Raw genomic sequence first — 22,482 nt, forward strand, 5'->3', positions numbered from 1 at the left:
TGCCCTCGTCGCGCGGACCTGCCACTCCGACGGCTACCAGGAGTAGCTGCACGCGCGCACGAGGTGCCCAGCGCCTGGAGGAGGTCCAGGAAGACAGCCGGAGAAGCGGCTACCACTGCGGCCGGCACCGTGCCAACCGAGCTTTCACTCGTCAAACCGATCGATCGCGTAGTACCATCGAGACGAGCTTCTTATCGATAGACGACCGCCGACAGTTTTATCGGTTCGCGTTACCGAAACGACCTATCGTTTGGTGATATTCCCGTTGATTTCTCTTCGTCGAACCGATCGTTGCGTATAGAATAGTCGGCGACAAGATCGAACTTCTCTTTGCGAGAATATATTTGCTCCGATTATACCGGAAATATAGAAGGAAGAATGGCAGTTGGAAGATCGAAGAGGATGAGAAGAAGCGCGTGCACCGGACAAACAAGAAGATTCGATATCGAGTGTTGAGAGAGAAACGAGAGGATCGGATCGCCGAAGTTTCGGAGAGTGGCGCGCGCCAACGCTTTCGAGTTAGAACCTCGTGCTACTTGGTGTATCGTTGTTAAAGCACGAGCAAACTGTCTCCGTGTTACTCTGGATCGTCGTCGATGCTTCGCCGAGCCAGATCGCGAAATACAGATTGAACGTACAAAAATTCTATATATCAGAGATCGAAGAAATCGGAAGGAGAAGTTGCGAGCACCGACGAGAGTATTCCGTTCGACGAAGGATCGAAGCGCGGAGAAACGATGAGCGTCGATCGCGGCAACGACGACGAAGCGAACGACTCGATAGCGTCTCTGTTCGAACATGACATTTAACCTACGTCCTACGGATAGATCGCGTTGATCGCCGGTCATTAACGAGACAATCGACGCGTCGAGGTTTGACGGCGCGTGCAAACACAGGATCCAAGCGGAGAGAAACTCGTCGTGGCCTGTCATACGTCGTAGGTGTATCATTATAGAGTCTGGTTTCTCTTGACGCATTCGAACACTCGTGAAAGCGGAATCGCTTCCTGCGACGATAAGTGTCACGGAACATCGGTGTCTAAATTATGCCGAGAATCGTGGTTTCGCCGTGAATCAAAACGAAGATGGAAGATTGAAAGAGAACTTTCGCAACGACTTTTGACGCGAATACGATCGACTATTGGTGGCAACTCTGATTCTTCCGGACGAGAAGAGGCGGTTCTTATTGAGGGAAAAATCAACAGGTACGTACCTCGATTTTCGTTGTATTTTTAACAAAAGTTTTTACATCGATCGAACATGGCAACGGATATTTTATACGAAGCTCTGGCTACAAAGTAAGAATTTAAACGTCGCTGGAACGTCGCTTGTTTCTTAACGATTTGATTTATAATATAACGAAGATACTGGTGATAGTCGGGGAGAATTGCTTTCGAATAATCGTGGACTGTAAATGGAATACCGTGCCGTTTATTTGATAAAGGTTACCTTTACTTCATGTTGATTTACGTAATTTATCAGAGTCTTTAGTTGTGGAATATTTTAACGAGTATGAAATTATTCGAGTAGATCCATTCATTTAGATAACCTCGATAATTTACCGAGTAACTCCTTTCCTATGTAATATCTTAAAATCCATTTTTGCGACTATTAATCGTTCATTAGAATCGTGCTGATTCATTTTAAAGTTAAAAAAAAAACAAAAAAAAAAAAAAAATACGCGGTAACGTTGCCCCGCGGTCAAAGAAAAATTTCGCCTACGTTCAGAATTTTGATCCAAACCGAACGATTTAACCTCGTAGAATCGATCAGATTTGCCTCGTATACGTTTCGCACGAACCTCGATTCGAATATCTGTGATAACTGGCGTGGAAATAAACAACGAAACGTAGCTGTAAAAATCGACCCTTCCCCGTTTGCCGATTACGCTCGAATTTCCAAATTGTCTAACTACCGTTTTATCAAATTTCATAAATACGATCGATCAAATTCCAAAGGAACTTTCGAAAACAAGTAGAATTTCACACCCAAGGGAGATGCAAAGATCATTTTGCCGTTCAATTTCAGGTGCGATTAAGTGGAAAATAAAGCAAAAAGGAAAAGGAACACGTGCGACCGTAGTCGAAACACGTCCCTCTGATTCCTCCGATTCGGGGAACGAGGAATCTCCTCTTTCCACTGGCGGGTCTCGATAACCCGAAATGAAGGGTATCATCGTACGGCCGTATGCGTGTCAATGACATAACACGAAAATCAGCGGCGCTAATTACGCGATAACGATCCACCGTTAGGGGCCCCGGCACGGCGGAGAGGAACGACTCGTGTGCCGGTTCTTTCGATCGGCGAAAGAGGAAAGAAAGAAAACGCGAGCATGAACTGCCCGTGACTACGTCCAAACAAGGAAGCCCTTAACGTATTTGTGTGCGTGTGTATATAAATATATATATATATATATATATATACATAAGTTTATACGCGAGATAAAGACTAGATGTACCGTAGCTCGCAAAAATATTCAAATACTCGTAGATATTTTTTACGGACATATTATACGCGTCGTACAGCGTAGTTAATAGCAGATCGAATATTTTCCAGCATTTTCGTTTTATACGCAATTTTATTTTCCATTATAAATCCATTATTTCGATAAAAGTTTGCCACTCTTACGCTATCGGACGAGAGTTTAAAATCGCTACACGTTCCATGCAACGCGAGAATTTTGCAAAAATCAATTTGAAATTCCGCACGAGACTACATATATGGAACGAAAGGATATAATCGTTGATATTTATGACGCTAATTACGAATTAACGATAGTATTCCGATAACGTAACATACTAGACAAAGCGGAATTTGTCAAACTTTTCCAATCAGTCTGACGTAAATGCTGTAACGTTATGTATATTTATAGACAGCGGTGTATACGCGGGTCCTTGTATACGTGTACCCGGTCCTACGTGTATACATATACGTATAGAGATTTATTCGGTTTGGATATACGCGATAAATATTAAAGTTCCTTATAAAACACAAAGTTCTGCCGCTCTGCTTGGCCGGCGCAACCGGGGGCCTCTGACACGCCATTGCTTCATTTAAAATGCAAATTCGTCCGTGTGGCGTGAACCACAGCGGCCCGAATTATTCTAATTACCTCCCTCCAGTCCCCTGTCCGCCCTTTTTGCTCGTTGCTTCGCCGCGCTCTCGAAAGCTCACCAGGCTTCTTGGTGCTCGCCTTCGATATATTTCGAGGGAGAGAGAAAAAAAAAAAAGTCGAGATTCCGCTAAATTCGTGCTTGTGCTCAACGATAAGCGACAATTTTATGTCGGTTTTCCAGCTAACCTTGAGCGACGTGGCCCCGAAGATATTCTTTTTGCGTTTAATATTCGATGCAATTTTGTGGCATGCCAAACATCGTTGTACATCGTACAAATACCTTTATAAATAGCAAATTTAAAGGATAATGCCGGTCAATTACGTAAAAAGGCGATTTTTATCCAACAACCAATTTGTCGCAAATTGATAGGGATTTTTACAGTTTGCGCGTATGATATATCGCTGACATTTTTAAGTAGAATACCAAAGTTCGTGCGTTCTTTCATGATTGAACGGTACAGAGAGTTAGCGAGCGTTCGAATTCGGCCTCTCCAACTATCGGAATATGCGAATAATTAAGTCCGTATCAGCCCCGATTTGTATCGTTCGGTTATAAAAAAAACCGCGGAACCTTGGGTCAGACACGAGCCAAGTTATTTAACCGCATGGCACTTAACTTCAACTTGTACTTTGTATTTCGCACGACAGATGCGATTGACGGTACTTTTGTCGCGTGATACCTACGATACAGATTACGGTGCTAATTTTAAGATCTATTAAATTCAAGCATCTTGCGGATGATCTAACGACGAGATCTAAATCGTTAAATCGTAGGGACGAACGTCACGCCCGTTTTTTCGAATTTCTCGCTTTCGTTAGGAAGCGAATTAAAGCTTTCGAATTTTGCATCGAAACCGGAACATCCATCCTCGAAAGGAAGTCGCGACACAAGTTTTTTACACGGAACCGCAACGCAAATAGAGAGGATGGGAAAGAAAGATAGTTGGAAAAAGGTGGCCAAAGGAAGAAGCTAGAGCAGGTAGAGCGGCCACGGTAGCCACGGCCAATGGGTACGCAGAAACGTGTTAAAGTGTGCTAGAAACGAGCATAGATTATCGTGGGTAACGTGTTCACGATCCGAGCGAGATGTCGTGTGCATGTAGGCCTAATATATTCAGATTTTTATGGCTGGTGGCATATCGGAGATACGGCGGTCCACCCCCGTCCCCCTGTCACCCTCCTCCCACCCTGAACGCGGTGTAACGTTGGCTGTGTCGGGGCAAGCCTTCTCCACGTACCACTTAAAGCGGGGTAACCTAATGAATAAACAAAAACTAGATTTCGCTTAGGGCTTACACGTAAAAGCGTGACCTTACCGGCGATTTACCGCCTGCGGTTCTCAAATCGAACCTTTTCCACGGCTGGATAACCTGCAACGGAAGACGTAACAAGGGAAATAGATTTCTAACTTTCACGATGATTGGATGACATATTTGCGGCTCTTCGGGTTTCCATCGTGTTTTTAAAGTCGGTACCTGTCGTTTCGTTTCCACGTTTCGCCAACGTTCCAGTTCGCTTTTTCTCGAGACCGATCTGAAAAAAGAATTTTATTTAGAACATGTACATCTCATTTGCAACTCTGTACATTTCGATTACGTTCTAACGAAATATTTATTACATATTAAATCTGTAAAGTCGTAGACTCGCCGATAAAACTTTATAGCGTAGACTGTTTCAAGAAATGTTACATCTATACATCGTTCCCCTCTCTTTCTCGTTTCTCGAGTTATCGAACCAATCGGTCAATAACAATTGATTAATCGCGAATGGAATACCACGCCGACTCTAAAACATCGATCGCTGCTTCGAATTAACTTACAACCTCGTTATTGTTACGTTACATTTTGATCCGCACTGTATCTTCGTTTTTCAAAGGTTTCCCGTGTCGACGATACCATGGGAAGAAAAGATGCAGAGGTTCCAGTATCAGACGGATATTACGTTAGACGGTTACGTAGTTTGTCGCTTGGCAATCCCTTTGAAGAAATTTCTTCGGGTTTTCTTCTTTGCTGGATCGTTATCGCGAGGGTTAGAGGGATTCGTTTTTATCTCGGTGACTCGATGCGAAACGACGCGGCGAAGGATTCTTCGCAAAGTTCTGTTCCTATTTATCGACGGAATGACGAAATATATTTATGCTCGTAACGATAACGAGTCGAAGTTTGACAAGATTCTTTCCACTTTTGTCGAGAATACATTAGACGATAGTGGGGGAGAAAAGGATTACGTTGATTCAAAATAAATGTTTCCAAGCGTACGATAGCTAAGCGAAAAATACGCGTACTATACTTTTCGAAAAGTGGAGCAGCGAGAGAGAAGACCGCGTGAATCGTGTTTGAAGCTCGATACTGTCTTATGCAGGCATCGATGTCACCGTAGTTACGCGTTGTTCCTCGGTTTTCGAATCGTTATAATCGATTCCTGTGCGCTTAATTTTGTCCAATGTTTTACCGTTCGTGCGATACGCTGTAACTCGCGGTTAATTCAATTTCAGACTAATCGAAAGATTACGAAGGAACGAAAATCTTAGACTCGCGAAGGAAACGTTGTAGAAAGCTACATGGAAGGTTAAATACGTTGCTTGCTAAGGAAAATTCCATTTGCGAGGTCTCGCTCGTGCTGCCGATCAAAGACCTTGAATCAACATAAAGATAGTAACGGCGTTAAATCGATTTAGATAGATTATCATTGACTTATTAAGAAGCATCTACAAATTTCTTTCGCGGTAACGACGGAACTTTGAGCGAGTTCGAGCAACGTTCGAGCAAGTATCGAAATCTCCTTATCGAAGTGAGATATTTGTTTATACGCGTTATAAAGCGTTGAATACGCGTTATAAAGCGTTCGCGCGATAACCCGCATACCCAAAATCGGTAAATGAATTTATATTTGCTTAAATTCAAAGTCGAACAGGCCTCGTTAAGCCTTAAAATTCCACGGTACATCAGCCGTTCGAGTTTCGGCGTTTCCACAAATTTTTACACGCCCCTGGTCATCCTCTTTTTATTCGAAGCATCCATCGAGCCTTTAGGCGCGAGTTTCGGCCAAGCCGCGTAATTGAAACATCGGTATCATAGCGTGGCCAAAAGAAATTCACGGCGGCCCCCTTGCGAACCGGGAGAAAAATTCAGCGTGTCGGAGTCCGAGAGCGTTCGGTTCGTACGTCACTTTTGCACGTACCGCGGGGCGAGCGAAGAGCAACGTCGAAGAAAGAAATAAAGCGGGAGGCGGGACACGTGTTCACGAGAGAGTAACGACGGCAAAACACGTGGCGCGCGAGAAATGCGGCGAACGATCCGCATTGCCGGCCCTGTTTGATTTATAATAATCGTTCAATCCTCATTACCGAGAACATTTTATTGTGGCGACCGCTGTTCGACGAGAAACTGGCCGCGCGGAATTTCCGATCATCCTTTCGAATCGAACGCAACCTCGCTGACGCCTACGAAAGAAAATTGCCAGTAATTTTCTTCCTATGTGGAACGAAGGAAGCGTTTTGTCTCGTAAATATCAAGCCTCGAAGATGGTTAGCGATAACGATAACGGCAAGACAGCTTGTTTTTCGAGCGAAACGTTTCACTTTTTGAGGGAAAATGGATATCGCGGATCGTTGGTCGCACGACTCTTTGCGCCAACGTCGATATCGATTCTTCGACTTCCGAATGCCTAGATTTTCGAATTCTTGCGATAACTATCGAATTAAAAAGAAACGAATCGATCCGTATACAGATACATATAGTTTGCGGCAGACTCGTTTCCTTTCAACTCGTGGCTACTAAGATTAAATCGGAATACGTTTACGGATCTTCGAATTTAGCCTTCGATTTCCTACCGAGATTACAGCGAACACACGTGAACTCTCTAACAAGACTCCGAACTTTGTATTCGGATACTCGATGGCTTGGCATAGTACAAACGAAACTCAAAAGGGCGCGTCGAAGACGCAAAATCGAATTCCGTCGTACGAATAATCGATTTTCTGCAAAATTTCAACCGCTCAGGTGTCTGTACCGCGAAAGTAAAAAGTATCTTTGCTGAAATATGAAAACTCGAGAGAGCGAAAACCCGTCCCGAAGGAAACAGGCTTTGAGATAAAAAACGAAAACCCTCGTCGATGACGGTTTCGCGATGAAAGTCGATCTAATTAAATTAATACGCGTCGTTGTACATCCTGCTTCCGAATCGTGCTCGTATCTTCGGACGAATAAAGGGGCAACCGCTGCGCGTAACGAGTAACGCTTGACACCTTGAAATCACTTCGTGATGGAATTTGGTATCCGCGAACTTTACAAACGCCATATACGTAGAATCGAGTTTTTCCACGGCGATCGTCGACGCCGTAATAACTTTGCACCGTCGATTTTCCAGGTCTTTGCGCGGACGCGGGGCAAAAATGTTCAGCTTGTTTTCTTGCGAGACACCGACTCGAATACGACATTCCCGATTTCTTGCGGATCTCGAAATTTCGCTGATACGCGACACGATTCTCACGTTCATTTTTCTCCTCGATGTTCCATATATTTTAAATCCAGTAGTAGACGTCCGAGTAAAGCCATCTTGGGTCGCGTTGCCGTTTAAAATAATAAAATGCGAAGAAAGCTGTCTGAAATTCAGCTAGGCTTGTTTGCCCGATTATTCTCGGCTGTGACGCTTTCGACGACACTTTTTCGCTCGTGTAAATTATCTCGCGACCGGTCGATCAGCTTCTCCGAACGAGCGACGAAGAATCGTGGCAAAATTTATAACGGAAACGAGGAAGAAGAAGAAGACGAAGCGGGGGGAAGAAGAAAAAGAAGAGGAATAATTTCGTCGATAGCGCGACCGTGCAGCCGCGTAACGTGTAATAGTTACATCAGATTAGGGGAGCGAGCGTGTAAGCAGGCTTAATGCGTGGGTAGCCATCGAGTGACCGGGGTGAGCTCGGTACTCGTTGCACATAGCCGAGAATACACCTGAAACCGTGCTCTCTACTCGCTTCACAAACACAACCGTGTTGGCCATTTGCTCCGCTGGCGGGGACCTCGACACGAACGAGGCGAGGGTAACGACGAGAAAGCAAAGGGCGGCGGGGGTAGCGGGTGCTTTGGTAATCGCGCATTAATTTGCATCACAAAGTACACGCCACCCGCCACGCTACGCACGCATTCCACGTAGTTTTCCGCTACCGTTCGATCTCTTTAGAGTTCTCAAGCCGTCGCGGTCGCCACCGACACACCCATCGGTTTCCTCTCCTTTCCACATCCAAGAACTGTCTACGTACTTCTTTCGATCAAGTATCTCTACGCGTTAACATGATTATCGATATGCGCTGTTAGGCGACCTTCGGACGTGGAACGGAATCGCGAGGTTCGGTCGAACCCCACGCTTTCGAAGATTTAGCGAGAATTCGTTTCGTATCGAGAAGAAGATCGCGCGTTGTTTCGTGGAAGAAGAAAGGCAGATTTTCCACTACGAACGAGAGAATATCGGATAATTTTTTTGTAAATCTTGGCGGAACTTGTCTCGTACCGCGTTGCAGAGTCGCTGCATCTTTATTCGAAGGAAAAAAGAATCGCTTTTATGGATTTCAGCGGTTCTTGCGTGTCGCGAAAGAACTACTCCGCCTTTACTCGCGATCGAAGGAGAAGAGAAACTTTTATAAATTATCGCGTCTTATTCGTTATGCCATTTCAAAAGTATTGTATTTCGTTTTAGACGTTTCGGACGCTTATGATTCCGTAATCGGTACTTTGGCGGAAATAGGAAGTACCGGGCGGAACGGTGGTTCGCTCGTCCAAAATACTTGACGAAACAGGAAAAAAGTATCCCGTGACCAGGAAATAACGATTAGCGATAGTTATACCTATATAACGTTTCTGCCGCTGCTTATTTCGACGAAAATTGCTACTGTAGGACAAGCGGAGAATTGGAATCAGCGAAACGAGTTAATGCCGGTTGACGTGACTTGTGATTTGCGATCGAGTGTGTCTAATAATAAACGGTGGTTAGAATATTTTCGCAAACCTACTCGTTACAATTCCACGATAAAAAATCGTTCGTATTCGATATGTTTCGATATTCGATATCGAATGTTTCTTTGTATTACCTAACAATCGTCGACCATGTACAATCATCTTGAATTTTCCTAATATAGAAATTTCGAATACGAATTTTTCGTTGTAATAATTCCGGCAGAAATAAAAAAGGAGCAAACCAGATCCTCTTTTCTCGACCTCCAACGAACGCGATTTAGTTACAAGCTACGTCCGCGTCAATCCCTAAAACAAGACGCCGATAAGCGATGTAAATCGTTTCTTAAACGTTACGTTAAAATTAAATCGACAGAGATTGTTCGGGAGACTCTGCCCGGTCAAATTACAGCTGCCTTTACGCGCGTTTGTCGCCGGGTGGCAAAATCGTCGATACGCGCGCCGATCGCGAATAATCGACCTGGGCTCGGTTTCACCCGCGATTACGTTATTTTCACGGAATGAGAGTCACGGTACCGGCAGGCGATAATATTTTGCCGCGTGGTACGGTTGCATATTTAAGGGTTGCCGTGTCAAGCGTCAAGCGCGCCCTTTGAATACATTTAAATTCATTAACAGTAAAGGCTATGTTCCCGTAAACTGCGGCGCACACATGCGAGGCTCTCTCTCAACACACGTACGAAATATGGTCATCGTTATGCCATAAAACGGACGAACCAAGCGCTCGAAATAATTGCGTGCGCTAAAGAATCGACCGATGATTGCGAATGATCTACATTCGTTAATGAACCGTTCTCGTTTCTGTTCCAGACTATCGCGGAAATCCTTGGATCAATATGCCGCATACAGGTGAGTTCTACTACGCTCCTACGTTTACTACCTTATATTTCCCCTCCTTTTTAATATGCCAAACAGATCGTATTTAATCGAGTTTTGCAATTGGTCGTGAAATTCGTCAATTTTCATTTTCCAAAACGCCTAACGATCGTATCGTGTTCTTCCGTGATTATACGATATCATAACGTATTTAAATCGAAGGCTATACGCGTTCTATATCTCCTAGTAGCGTCTTCGAAGCTCGATGCAGGTTTATTCTTTCTTCTATGAGAGTATTTGCATATACACGACAATATGGGGAATTGTATTCGTAGCAATTACCATACAGAGCTTTCTAGCTTATACGGTTAACGTTTCCGGACACTGTAGCTAGCAGTCTTTTAAGGAAAAAAAGATACGAAGGAAATTGCAATCTCGTTCTTTGCAAGTTTTCCATCGATTCAACTCCTTTCGCCATGTTCAATTTCTATTTCCACTTCTGCTTGGAATTTGCAGATTTCTAGTATTATCTATCTATCGTAGTATATATAGGTAGCTTGGAAATTATCCGTCGTTTTCTTCAGCTTCGTTAGCCCTTGGTTCTATCGCTGGTACCTCGAATTTTACTTTTATTCTCATCGCCCGTCCTCCTTTTGGTATTCTTGCGCTAACTTTATTTATTGCTGCATCTGTTTTTTGACGCCCTTGTACCACTTTTTATAATTACTAAAATTACTCGCCCGTTGTCCTTGCGCTGTTTTATTGTTGCTAAAATTTCTTTTTTCACGTCCTTACACTGTGATTTCGTTTTCTTTTTTTTTCTTTTTTGCTTTATCCGCTTCTTCGTTGTCCTTGCAGCGCTTTTTTATCCTCGCAATTTATTCTTCGAAGTAATTAACGTAACTCCTTTTTCAACGTGATCTTGTTCAACAACGACTCTCTCGTACCTCGCGCAAACTTAAAGCGCCTCTCAACGATAGAAAAACGGAATAAAAGGTCGAAACATGCTTGGAAATTGACGAAATTTTTCTCAAAAAATAACCCTTCTCCACTGTCGTCTCGCATAGCTATATACGCATAACGCGAAGCGACAGAAATTCGGATTCGGCGAACAACGAACGCCAGCTTCGAATCAGCCATCGACCAAACGAGTCTTGGCAAAACCGACGTATTAGCAACGCTGATACAGCGCTATGAATATCGGCTGTTTCAGATTTATACGATGACATTTATGCCAGCCTCTCGTTATCTTTTCTCGGACATTTATTACGAGGTCAGCTACCGTCGGCGAGATCAGAAGACGAGTCGTTCGCTGGTCAAAATTAAAATCTCTCCTTTCTTATTCTCTTTGCGCGTGCACGCGCGCTCGCGTCCTTTCTTTCGCGCTCGCTCCTTCTTTCTTCTTCTGCTGCTCCTCCTCGATTCCATCCACGAGAGATCGGACGCTCGAGGCGTCGGCTAAATTACGATTTAGAAGCCAGTTTGACAGTAATTAACGAAGAATTTTATACGGCAAATCGAGAGGCGAGATCTATAGACCTGTTATTAAACGAGTTTAATTATATCGCACTGTCTGCCGTGCTTTTTGCCTCTCGGGTTCCACTCGCCGTCGTCCCTTCTCCTCGTTTCCCTCGTTCAACGTTTAAGTAGATTATTAACACGACTTGTAAGACTTCTAAACAAGCTGCGGTATCGAGATTGCAGTTGAAACGAAGGGAGGATTGTTTTTTTTTATTCCTTTTAACGATTTAGCTATCATCGACGCATACGTTGTATCGCCTTAATTACTCGAGCAATTAAACGGTTAAGTATCCGAACTGAGACTTTATTCGATCGAGGCAGAATGATTTACGATTGATCGGAGATCTTCGCGTTAAAAAATGCCTGCGACATTAGCGATCGATATAATTAGAACGCGTGGTAGAACGGTGGCGTAGGTAGAGCAGAATAGGACTTTAAAAATGCGACTTTCAAGTACTATCGTAAGGAACGAGAACTCTTCGAAAGTAAAGCGAAATATGAATTTCTGTTCGCAAAAATTCTTTTATTTTAGAGATTTGATAATTCAAGAATTCCCCTTAATTTTAACATTCGTCTCTTTCATCTCGTATTCCGTTGAATACGATTAAAGGAATGAAACTTAAATGGAAACTCGTTTCGTTTGTTACATAAGTATCGTAACTTTTGCGCATTCTGGACACTTTCGTCCATGTAAATCCGTAAATCCATAAATATCTACTTATCCACTTGTCGCGATTTATTTCCAAAAATGTATATATCATAACCTATGTTCAACGAATATAATGCCAAGCAGCCACACAGAGCGCCGAATACCTAAGAAATTTTTCATCGTAAAATCGATGATGCAATCGTAAGATCATCCTCGTCCTCGTTCAACCCTCGGCATCTTCGTATAAACACTTTACGGATTAGCCAAAGAGTCGGGTCGAAATCTTATCAGCCATTAACCAGCCGATTAGCTGTTAACGCAGCTTTAAAGACAGCCATACGAAGGGTGTAAGTATCGCTCGTACATTTCAATTACGAATACATGCGATTTAGGATCGACTGCAGAGCGAAAAAGAGAGATCATCGCATCGCGTGTCCCTCGTGCGCGAAGAAGAGGGAAAGATGGAGAAAGAAGGAGAGAAAAAATCTGTTAGCGTAGATGGATCGTGATTACAGGTAGGGCAGGTGTATAGTTTGGTTAGGGCCTAAATGGCAAACGCGATACCGATCGACGCGCTTGCCCGCATTAGTTCGCTAATTCTAAGCTAACCGTTATTACGTATCCGAAGATATAATCCTTCTTCGCTCTTCTATGCTCGCCAGCCGTCGCATAAATATCTTTCTACCCCCGCTAGTTTATGGCCTACACGGTGTTACGCGTCGGTATGCATCGACACGCTGTTTCGCATATCTCTTTTTATCTCGATCATCTTCTTCTTCCTCCTCCTTTCTCTCTTACGATTAGTCCCGCTTCCTTCTTTCCCCGGTCTTATCAACCGTCTTCGATCCCGTGCCCGAGATTTTCCTCCTCGACCGCTACACGCGGCAATTAAACTTATACGTACAGCGATTCGGCATGATCGAACTTGGTTCGAGCTCGCGAGTTTTCTCCTTTTTCTTCATTTTCTAACGAAACGCGAAAGATCGGTTTCCCGCGATCTTCCGAGAAAAGCTTCTCTTTAGTCGGTTCATCGAACTTTTTCAGCTTTTTGCACTCGCAAGTTACCGATTATACGTTCGATCGTTATTAGCTAATTAAAAAACGATCGTTCCCCATTGACGGCGAAGTTTTACGCAAATTCACACTTCCGACGGTACGATTAAGAGAATGAAATCTACGCGGAAAATGATTTTCCATCGAGTTACGATGCTCGATGCAAAAGACGAAGTAGGAACCGTGGATATTTTATATGTCTTATTCGCAGTCCGATCGTCGTATATATTACAGCGACGATTAATTATAACAGCCTCTTAAGTAGCTACTTAGAAGGAAGGTCGTAAATCAAGAGATTAAAAAACAAGTATCTAAAACAATCACTCGACGGGACTCGTTTCTCCCTGTACAAAAAAAAAAAAAGAAAAAAAAAGAAAAAGATCGCCGGACGGAAAAAAGTGGCACGACCGTTCGAATATTGAATGTTACGCCCTTTTTTCTTGGATCGGGCGAACCTCCGTCGGACGATCTTCATGCTCGATAACTTTGCACGTTCGCGCCATCGCCGCGGAGACAAGAGACCAGCGGGGAATCCGACATTTATTCGCGCAATTTCGCGTTTCGCGTTTCGCCCCGAGATTTTTACAAAAGATAAGAAGGCAACTTCCTGCTCGGTTTTTGCCGTAATAATAATTTGGCCGGCGGTCGTGTTGGTCTGTCGCTGTTCTGGCCTCGGAGTAATTTCGGCCTGATCTGCGAAGCCTGGAACAGGAAGCGACACTCTTTTTTACCATGTAGCGCCAAAATTAAGGCGGAGCGGAGAATAAGAAAGAGGGGAAACGGCGAAAGAGAGCGCGAGAAAGAGCGAACAAGGCGAAAGAAAGAGGGGAAGGGACGCATGCGACAGGATTTTGGAGGAGGTGAAATAATAATTGCCGATAACGCCGAATAAATCGTTGCACCGGTGTCGGATATCGTCGATGAATAACGAGGGATCGACACGCGAGAATTTCTCCCCTTTTTAATGTAATTCCATCGTAATAACGTGGCGAAAAGTTTGTCGCCGCTGTTAAAAAGGCCTCCTTAAATCATCCTCCACCCGTGAGCTCTTACGTCTCGCGTGTCCCTTTTATTACCATGTTTTTGCGACGTTCTCCTCGCAGCATCTCTTTCGTATCCATTTTCCCTCTTCGTAATCACCGAACTGAATCGCTCGACGGGCGAGTGGCCCAACCCGTAATTTACCTAACTGTAAAGGATATCTCGTATCGATGCTCCGAGTGCGAGAATTTTCACGATTGTCAAAAAAATATATCAAGAACTCGCCGGTTTCCACGTTTTATCGAATCTTTCGATTTTACTGGCATCGATTCGGCGATTTTTGAATCTTATCGAAAGCGCTTATCGTGCGAATTTCGCCTATTACGCTGAATTTATCTCGACGCTTGTTATCCGCTTCGGATGGCATATTATTCGATTCGAGTAAAGACGAAACTCGTTTACAACGGACTGCCATTTACATCGATGTACAGCGACGTCGGTTCGTCGGAAGGGTAGATCGCAGAAATCTGCGTGAGATTTCATTTTCTGGCAATAATTATGCCGTTAAGTAATTGTCGGCTACCGAAAATGATCGGGGAATTAGGGTGTTCTCGCGGTCGGTAAGCCACCGCTGATTTATGGCGGGTTTAATATCTCGAAGCTGTTCGGACCCTTTCCCTCGTTCGGCCGTTTCAAAGAGAGCAGGGAACGTCCGGAGGCGGCGTAACTCAAATTTTATTCCGCGCGTGGTTAAACGCGTGTCGGCTTCGTCCCGTCCGTCCTCGTACGATTTTCAACGCGTCGATATAAAATTGGTGATCGATCGACGTTTTTATTTCCGGGTGTTACCGTTTTACGATCCTCGGCGGTAATTTAGTCGTCACGACTTCGTCGTTTGCTCGATTCCGTCGGTTTCTTGGTAAAACGATGAAAAATATCGAAAGTCGAGTGGCTGAAGCTAGAACCTCGAAGAGTTTTTAGGCAACTTGGAACTTGGAATTCGAAATTGGGGAATCTATATAAATCTGTCTATATAAATTTCGTCGGGATATCGTACGAGTACGAATAACACGAAGGGCTGCTTAACTTAAGAAATTTAAATTTTAACTTAAGAAATTTATCTTTAACTTAGAAACGAAGTGAAAATGCTTTCGCTCTTGGTATTCGTTCTTCGTAACGTATCTTTCAATCCAGATATTTGATACGTCGATTTTGTCAAAGTTGACTTTTCTCGCGTTCTCGACTTGTGCGATACGTTTTACCTATTTCTTGCCCTCGCGATTATTCTTCCAGAGACGACGTAAGGATCGAATTTATGCGAGAATTAGCATTCTCGCATCTTAAAATATCCGACATTTAAGAACTCAAACTATACACACGCTATATTCAAATGATTTAAATCGTCTCTACTGAAAAGTGGCGTCTGCGTTAAAGACGAAAGTACGAGCGGTGGAAGCGCGTATGCGAAAAGGTCGATTTTATTATCCGGATATCGTTAATTTAAGCAGCTGCGTGACCGTGGAATCTGAGAAACGATCCTCCATCAAAATTTCGGCCGTGAAACGAATTATGATAATTTCTCGGCCGATTCGGACGAGCCTCCTGCTCTGCCTCTTTTGATCTCGGAACGCGGGCGACGATTTTATCGATCGTACGAACCGCCTCGTTTCTCACTTCTGTCCATCGACGAAGAGCAAAGTGGCCTATAAAAGCGTAAGAGACTCGAAAGGATATCGAAAATCGACCACGATTAAATAACTTTGAAAGCCTGGTCGGAATCCGTCGATTCTTGACCGGATCGCTGACGTTATTAAAAGTCATCAAGGACCGTTCGCTTGTTGCGAACGGTTATTAGTAATCGGTTCGCTTCCCGTTTTAAATGACGCAATTCCAATGTAACATCTTATTTCGTCATATTTTCTACGGCAGATGCGTTCTGCAAATTAATCGAACGGTTACGGGGTTAATTCGCGTTGGACACGCGTAGAGGAAATTAGGCGCGTTTATACCAACGAAGCAGATTAACTTTTAAACGTCGATAGATTTGCTGCGCGTTTCGCGGATAGCGTGCCTTAGTTTTACGATACGAAAGGGAATAGAGGCGATGCGATAGAATAATGCTATTGAGCTTAATGATTCGAACCACTAAGCGCACTTCTGTCAGACCTTGCGCGTTTCTGCTTACAACGTATTTGTCAATCTCTATGATAATCCCGACTTGTGATATTTCCTACGTAACGACTAAATAACAGCCACGAACCGCTAAATAACCACAAAAAAAGGAACGTAATACGAATACTGATAATTTGTCAAAGCAGAAATCTAAAGACACGGTGGATAGTAGAATTAAAAAAGGATTTCCAAATAGATAATAGGTCTAATAATAATTCTTCAAGGCTTTGATTCGTATCGTTTCACCGTGAATGCGCTGATATAATGCTTACGTAACAGGATTTTATTACGATCGTAATCGTCTTCGTCTTGCAAAATCGTTATCGTAAAAACCTACCAATCCATCGAACAAGTATAGATAAGAATATAGATACATATGTATATAGAATATGCAGATAGATAAACGTAAAAAGCACAGACTCCTTACAGTCGATGCTCGCAAACCATGTAACAGGTCCGCAGGATTTAAGCAATTTCCTCCTCGTAATAATCTTCTCTGCTAATCGCCATAAATATTCAATCTACTTACGTAACAATGCGTTATCCTCGTCGATCAACATCGGTGAACATCGAAGTATCGCGTAACGCAACGACGCATCCACCGTAAATTCAGCGTCGCTACCTTGCAGGGAAAACTACCTTGTAGCGATTAAAGTACGCGCAACTACGGGAGAAGAGGAACGATTGCGCGACCTTACAGGCGTATCGACGATATCAAAAATCGAGAACGCGGATTATCTTCACGGGGATCGAGCTGGTTACCGCGGTATGGGAGAGAACAGCGCAAAAGCGTCCTTTTACGAAGCAACGACTCGACGAGTCAGCAAACATCGAGGAACGGTAATCCGAGTAATTTCGTTTGGCGTGGAGCGCGTGAAAAATTGGTAAAGACGGCAATCGGAGAGGATCGACAGGGAGGGCGACGTTTGAAAATTAGCGGAAAACGATTTCGACGAGTGTCGCCGTTCCTTTCCCTGTTTCCTGCCCGCGTCCGACGTCCGCTGATGGAACTGCGGATAATTATACGTCCTCTTTCCCTTTGGACGTTCCCGTAAGAACGTCAAAATGACGATTCTTTCTTCCCTTCGTTTCCGTCTTTCGAGAATCCCTCGGAACTCGCCGACAGAGGGAAGAGGAAAGTCGTCTTTTCCGAATTAACCGAGCTTTGGCGTTTTTAAAATTCGGTCTTGAACTCTGCGCAGAGTTTCGCGCGATACGAACGAAACGAGAAGATAACTTGTATCTCGGATTCGGTAATGAAAAAAAAAAAAAAATATCAAAACGATCGCGAAGAAAACGATTAATTTATCGAACGATATCGACGATAACAACATCGAAGTTAAATCATTCGTTTAATCGATCAAACTCATTTTGCGTGTCGTATTTTCGCGTTTCGAACGGCAAGCTTGTTCGAAATCGTAGACTCGTAGTCTGGATTTCGACGTCTACTATCGAACGAACTATAGAACGAACCGACGCTACAGCGAACAAAATTTTAGAGCCAATTAAGTACATAGTTGGCTGCGTAGCGTTCCCAACTGTATTATTAGAGGTTCGGAAAAAATGCATCTGCCTAGTGCTCCACCCTGAACCGCACTAATTATTAGCGGATTATCGTCCTTCTATTATTGTGCATTTTACGTGAGATACAAAAGAGACACAGCAGCAGCTGTGCCTTGGCGATGCCTTCGATCTTTTCCTTCCACCGACGGCTAATGATTTAATTTCGTTAACCCAAGGGTAGACGCTTCGGTTCGCTCAACCAACGTTTTCCTCGCGATTATCGCCTGGATAATGACGCTTTTTCTCGCAATGGCGATGCAAAAACGCGCACGCTCATTTTCTGCGTTTGTTTAACCGTGTATGCGTGCAGCGCGTATCGTACGCGACGACGAGTAGCAGTTTCAATTAACAAGACGATTGCCGTGTTGTTTCTACGAGCGTTATCGTGGCTTATCGAAGTTACACGGGGATCGAGGAAAGAAAATATTTAGCGAACAAACGAACAAATAAAATTAACGAACAAAAGCTACGGAGAATAGATGGATATTCGAATAATACGGTGTATAAGAAAGTTTGGATGGAAACGACGGCCAGACACGAACGAACGAACGATAGAAACTTGGACTTGGACTTGGACTTGCGATCTAAATGGAAACGGTTTATTGTTTGCTGTTGCAGGTCAAGCAGGAGTTAATCAATTGGGTGGTGTGTTTGTTAACGGGAGGCCATTGCCCGACTGCGTTCGACAAAGAATCGTACAGCTCGCTTTGGTCGGCGTCAGACCTTGCGATATCTCACGGCAACTCCTTGTGTCTCATGGATGCGTCTCGAAGATTCTCACGAGATTCTACGAGACGGGCAGCATTCGACCAGGAAGCATCGGAGGAAGCAAAACGAAAGTAAGCGTTTCAACGATCTCGGAACCGTTTTAAGTTACAAAGAGATGCAAAGTAACGCAAAGACGTGGAAAGGCTTCGTGTTTGTTATTTATCGTCGCGTTGCTTCGTGCGTTTCCTCGATGACGAACGCGATGGAACGCGATCGCGTTGCGACGCCTTAATTTTATTAATTTATTACTAATTTATGTAATCGCGACGCAACGTTATTAGCAAACTACGCGACATAAAGCTTACGCCCGAAACTACGAAATCTCGCGATCGATCGCTGCTTCCTCAAACGGCAAATACCGCAAGTCCCTCGTTTTCGATTCGAGCGTGATAGCGAGCAACGATTCTTTCGCAAATATCTCGTTAATGTTTAGCAAAATATACGTACGCGTTGCGAAGCGTAATACAGGTATAGTAGGAAACGTGGCGTAAGTACAAGGTGTTAAGTTTTTAATCGATCCTTAAAATTTAGCGAGCAATCCAAATCATACGGTATTGTATATACGTTCATTTAGCTTACGCGTTTTCGATAGATTCCGATAACGTCGCCGCTTTCACCCTGCGATCTTACACCGGAATTAACCGATATCCCCATCGATTTCCCGTTTAAATACTCGCGTAAATTATGCCCGCGTCGTAAACTGCGGCATAACGCGGAGCCGGTACAAATAATTACCGACAATTACGCTTTAACTGGAAAACAACGTGGCCATAAACCATCGCCCCTACCTCCGATCGACCTACCTCTGTGGAAAGGCCCGCTCTTATTTATAAGAGTCTGCCGGTTAAAATTGTCGAAATTGTTAAAATTCTTAAAATTGTTAAAATTGTTAAAATTGTTAAAATCCCCGAGTGCGAACGGCTGAAAAATCGAATCCGTAAAGGACTGTACCGTAGTAGCTGGAAGGTTCAGCGGCGACTTAATAGAAAGAGTAAGAAGGGCGGATAAACAGAAAGGAGAAGAAGTTACCTACAGGACAAAAAGCGTAATAAACGCGAGGGAAGGATGTGTGTGCGTTATGGGGCGGTGACACTGATGAGAGGAGGCGAGACGCGGGCGCAAAAGTCGTCGGCCGGCAGCACGGCGCTGATGTGATTTTAAGTAAGGGCTGCGCGGAGCCGACAGCGCGCGCAATTATCCAAACACCTTGCAGCCGCGTGCATTTGCATAATTTCATGGCTTTGCACGGTCGGTTTTCTTGCGCTCGCGCCGCGATCACGGTGTCGCGCGCCGAATTATCGGCACGTTGTTTCGAATCTTTGGAGCAGCGAGCGAGAGAAACGAGGAGGACGGAGAGGCGGGGAAACGATGGCCGAGGGAATAACGGGACGATCGTAAAGCCGATCGTTCCGACGGAAAACGAGTCGAATTAGACGCACTTAGCGACCCTTTAAGGCTCGTTTTTACGCGCGAAAGATGAATTCCGCAGGGGCGTTCGCCAACGATTCCACCACGTCCCCGTGCTCCACGCGCTTCTTAATGCTTGTCCGATTTGAAATTCAAATTCTCTGTTTACGACGCCGCCGGCGGACTATTCGATTTACGATATTAAACACCTTTCATTGAATTTTTTTCGCTAACGAGCTTCGGATGGCTGAAACGATCGATAGACAGATCGGAGGCGATAGGATCCGGCCGATGTAAAAACGAAGGGATTAAGATCGAGATTTCGTTTGGTCGGGCGTACGTACGACTTTTCAGCGAATCGTCGTTGTAATTAACGAACATCGGCGCGATTGCTTTCGCCGAAGTTAACGCGACTTTTATCGAAATCGGAAAATACACGACGTATTTTTAATTCTTCGGATTTCGATCGCGTCGATTATTCTCGACAGATCTGAAACTGGATCGGACTATTTTTAGGAAATAGGATCGACTGGAAATTGTTGCGAGCGATAATGTCGTATATTTTCAACGTATTTTTAACAACAAACTCGTTTAATCGAAGTAACTCGACTCGCGTAAACCGAAACTTTTCAAGTTAAATTGCTCGATGTTAAATTCGATGCGACTCGAACTACCGATCTGAACGAGGCTTTAGATCTCGAAATGGCGTCCCGAAGGAAATTACGAGTTAACGAGTTCCGACGTGGCAACAGTACCGACCACGCGATATCTCGTAGTACGTTACACGGGTTCGATAATCAAGGGCCGAGGGGTGGTGCTTTGGATTATCTCCGTCCAGATGAATCCCGCGCGATGCGATGGTACCCTGTGCGAACGCCACGGAGCCTGCCACGGAGCCTGCCACGGAGCCTGCCGCGAGAGAAGAGAGAAAAAGGAAAAATAACGAAAAAAGAAGAAAAAGAAAAAAATGACGGAATAAGAGGAAGCCGCGTTGTATTACGCGCGTGACGTCACTAATGACAATATAATTGCACACTACCAACACAGTGAATTTCTTACGACGCGCCCGTGCGGGAACTCGCGCGATCCCCGTTTCGGCTTAATGAATTTATTTTAATAACGACCGGTGCCTGGCGTGCATCGACCTCCCGGCGCTCAATTGCGATCCGCGTTCCTCTCTCCAGCCGCGTTTTCCTTCTCCTTCCTCTTCGTCTTCTCCTTCTTCTTCGCCACGCTCTCTCGCGTGGAAACTCGAAGAGCATATTTAAATTCTGACTGTGCTCGAGGACGATTACGAGCGCATGTAAACGATCGTCATCAACGGCCATTATCGTGGCGTGTTCGTTTTGGTACCAGGCGATGCCAAAATAGTCGAGCCGCCGGATATCGCGTTTCTGCAGTTTCCATCGCGACCCTGACTTTCCAGAGAAGCGATTTTCCTCCAGGGTAACGAAGAAGGCAAGTCTTTGCTATTTTCGCGCGGATACGAGTTTTCGGTCTATACCGCGGAGCTGCTAACGACCGAGATACGAGATTATATCATATATCGTACGATCGAGACGATTAGGATGAAAAATATGGCGAGAGGATAGACGCGTAATTTCATCTATGTATTTTAAAAAAATAGTCGCTCAAATTTCTGCGAAAATGTCTATCGCTTAAGAGAGATTTATCGTATCGCGCTTTGATAGTTTTAGCGCAAAGGGGAAAGTATCGACGTGCGGTGATTTCAACGCTCGTAAAAGCGACGTTTTCCTAGAAAGTTCCAAGAGAACGAACGTTCCTCTCGGACCTGTGATTTTTCTTCTTCGTGTATTTATTAAAGACCCGTGGAAAGTTCTTATGGTTTTCGGTAAAGCGCTTCGTTTCTGATACCATAGTTGTGATTCGTCGTTTAACTTTGAGATTAGCTGCATCGTCTTAAAGCTCGGACGTGATTGCTCGGAAAACTGTTCCAATGTACCTTTGATTTTGATTTTAGTGGATTTTTCGCGTTATTAGGTCTTTGCAGAACATATTTGCACGATATATTTTTTCCTATTGACTTCTTCTTTTTTTCCCGGGTTTTATGTTTTTAAGATCAACCGTATTATCTACGTTTATTCGAGGCGAGACTGTCTCGTTCGCGTATTCCTTATCGCTTGTAATTAAATTCCGCAGAAACGAGGCGTTGAATGCGGCGATTAAAACCTCCGAACCGTCGTTGCAGCATTATTTAACCGTTATTAGGGATATTTGGAGATGCTCGGTACATCTTGATAAGTATACACACCGTGCATTTTAGCTCTCGATTAACCCGACGTTTCTGCTTGCGAGTCGAAGAAGGACGAAATACCGGTAATCGTGTGTAATGAATTCGAGCCAAAGGACTCTTAATTACACGGTAGCTTTAATCCGATTGCCTTCTTCCGAAAGCCGCGCTTTTAACGTTGCTTTCGCCGAACGTCCGTTATAACTCGGCGGAAAATT

At 44.2% G+C, this 22,482-nt stretch overlaps 1 protein-coding gene across 1 annotated transcript in view; it reads left to right on the forward strand.

The window, feature by feature from the left end:
• The first annotated feature begins 669 nt into the window (after positions 1-669).
• Positions 670-22,482, forward strand: part of LOC117232573 (paired box pox-neuro protein) — a 31,604-nt gene continuing 9,791 nt past the window's right edge. Inside the window, exons 1-3 of the mRNA XM_033492008.1 lie at positions 670-1,204; positions 9,894-9,932; positions 18,457-18,677. Of these exons, the coding sequence (XP_033347899.1) occupies positions 9,920-9,932; positions 18,457-18,677 (234 nt within the window). The 5' untranslated portion in view covers positions 670-1,204; positions 9,894-9,919. The remainder of the gene's footprint in view (positions 1,205-9,893; positions 9,933-18,456; positions 18,678-22,482) is intronic.

Source organism: Bombus vosnesenskii, unplaced genomic scaffold, assembly GCF_011952255.1.
Source record: "Bombus vosnesenskii isolate JDL3184/JDL3185 unplaced genomic scaffold, Bvos_JDL3184-5_v1.1 scf7180000013289, whole genome shotgun sequence".
Taxonomy (NCBI): Eukaryota; Metazoa; Arthropoda; class Insecta; order Hymenoptera; family Apidae; genus Bombus; species Bombus vosnesenskii.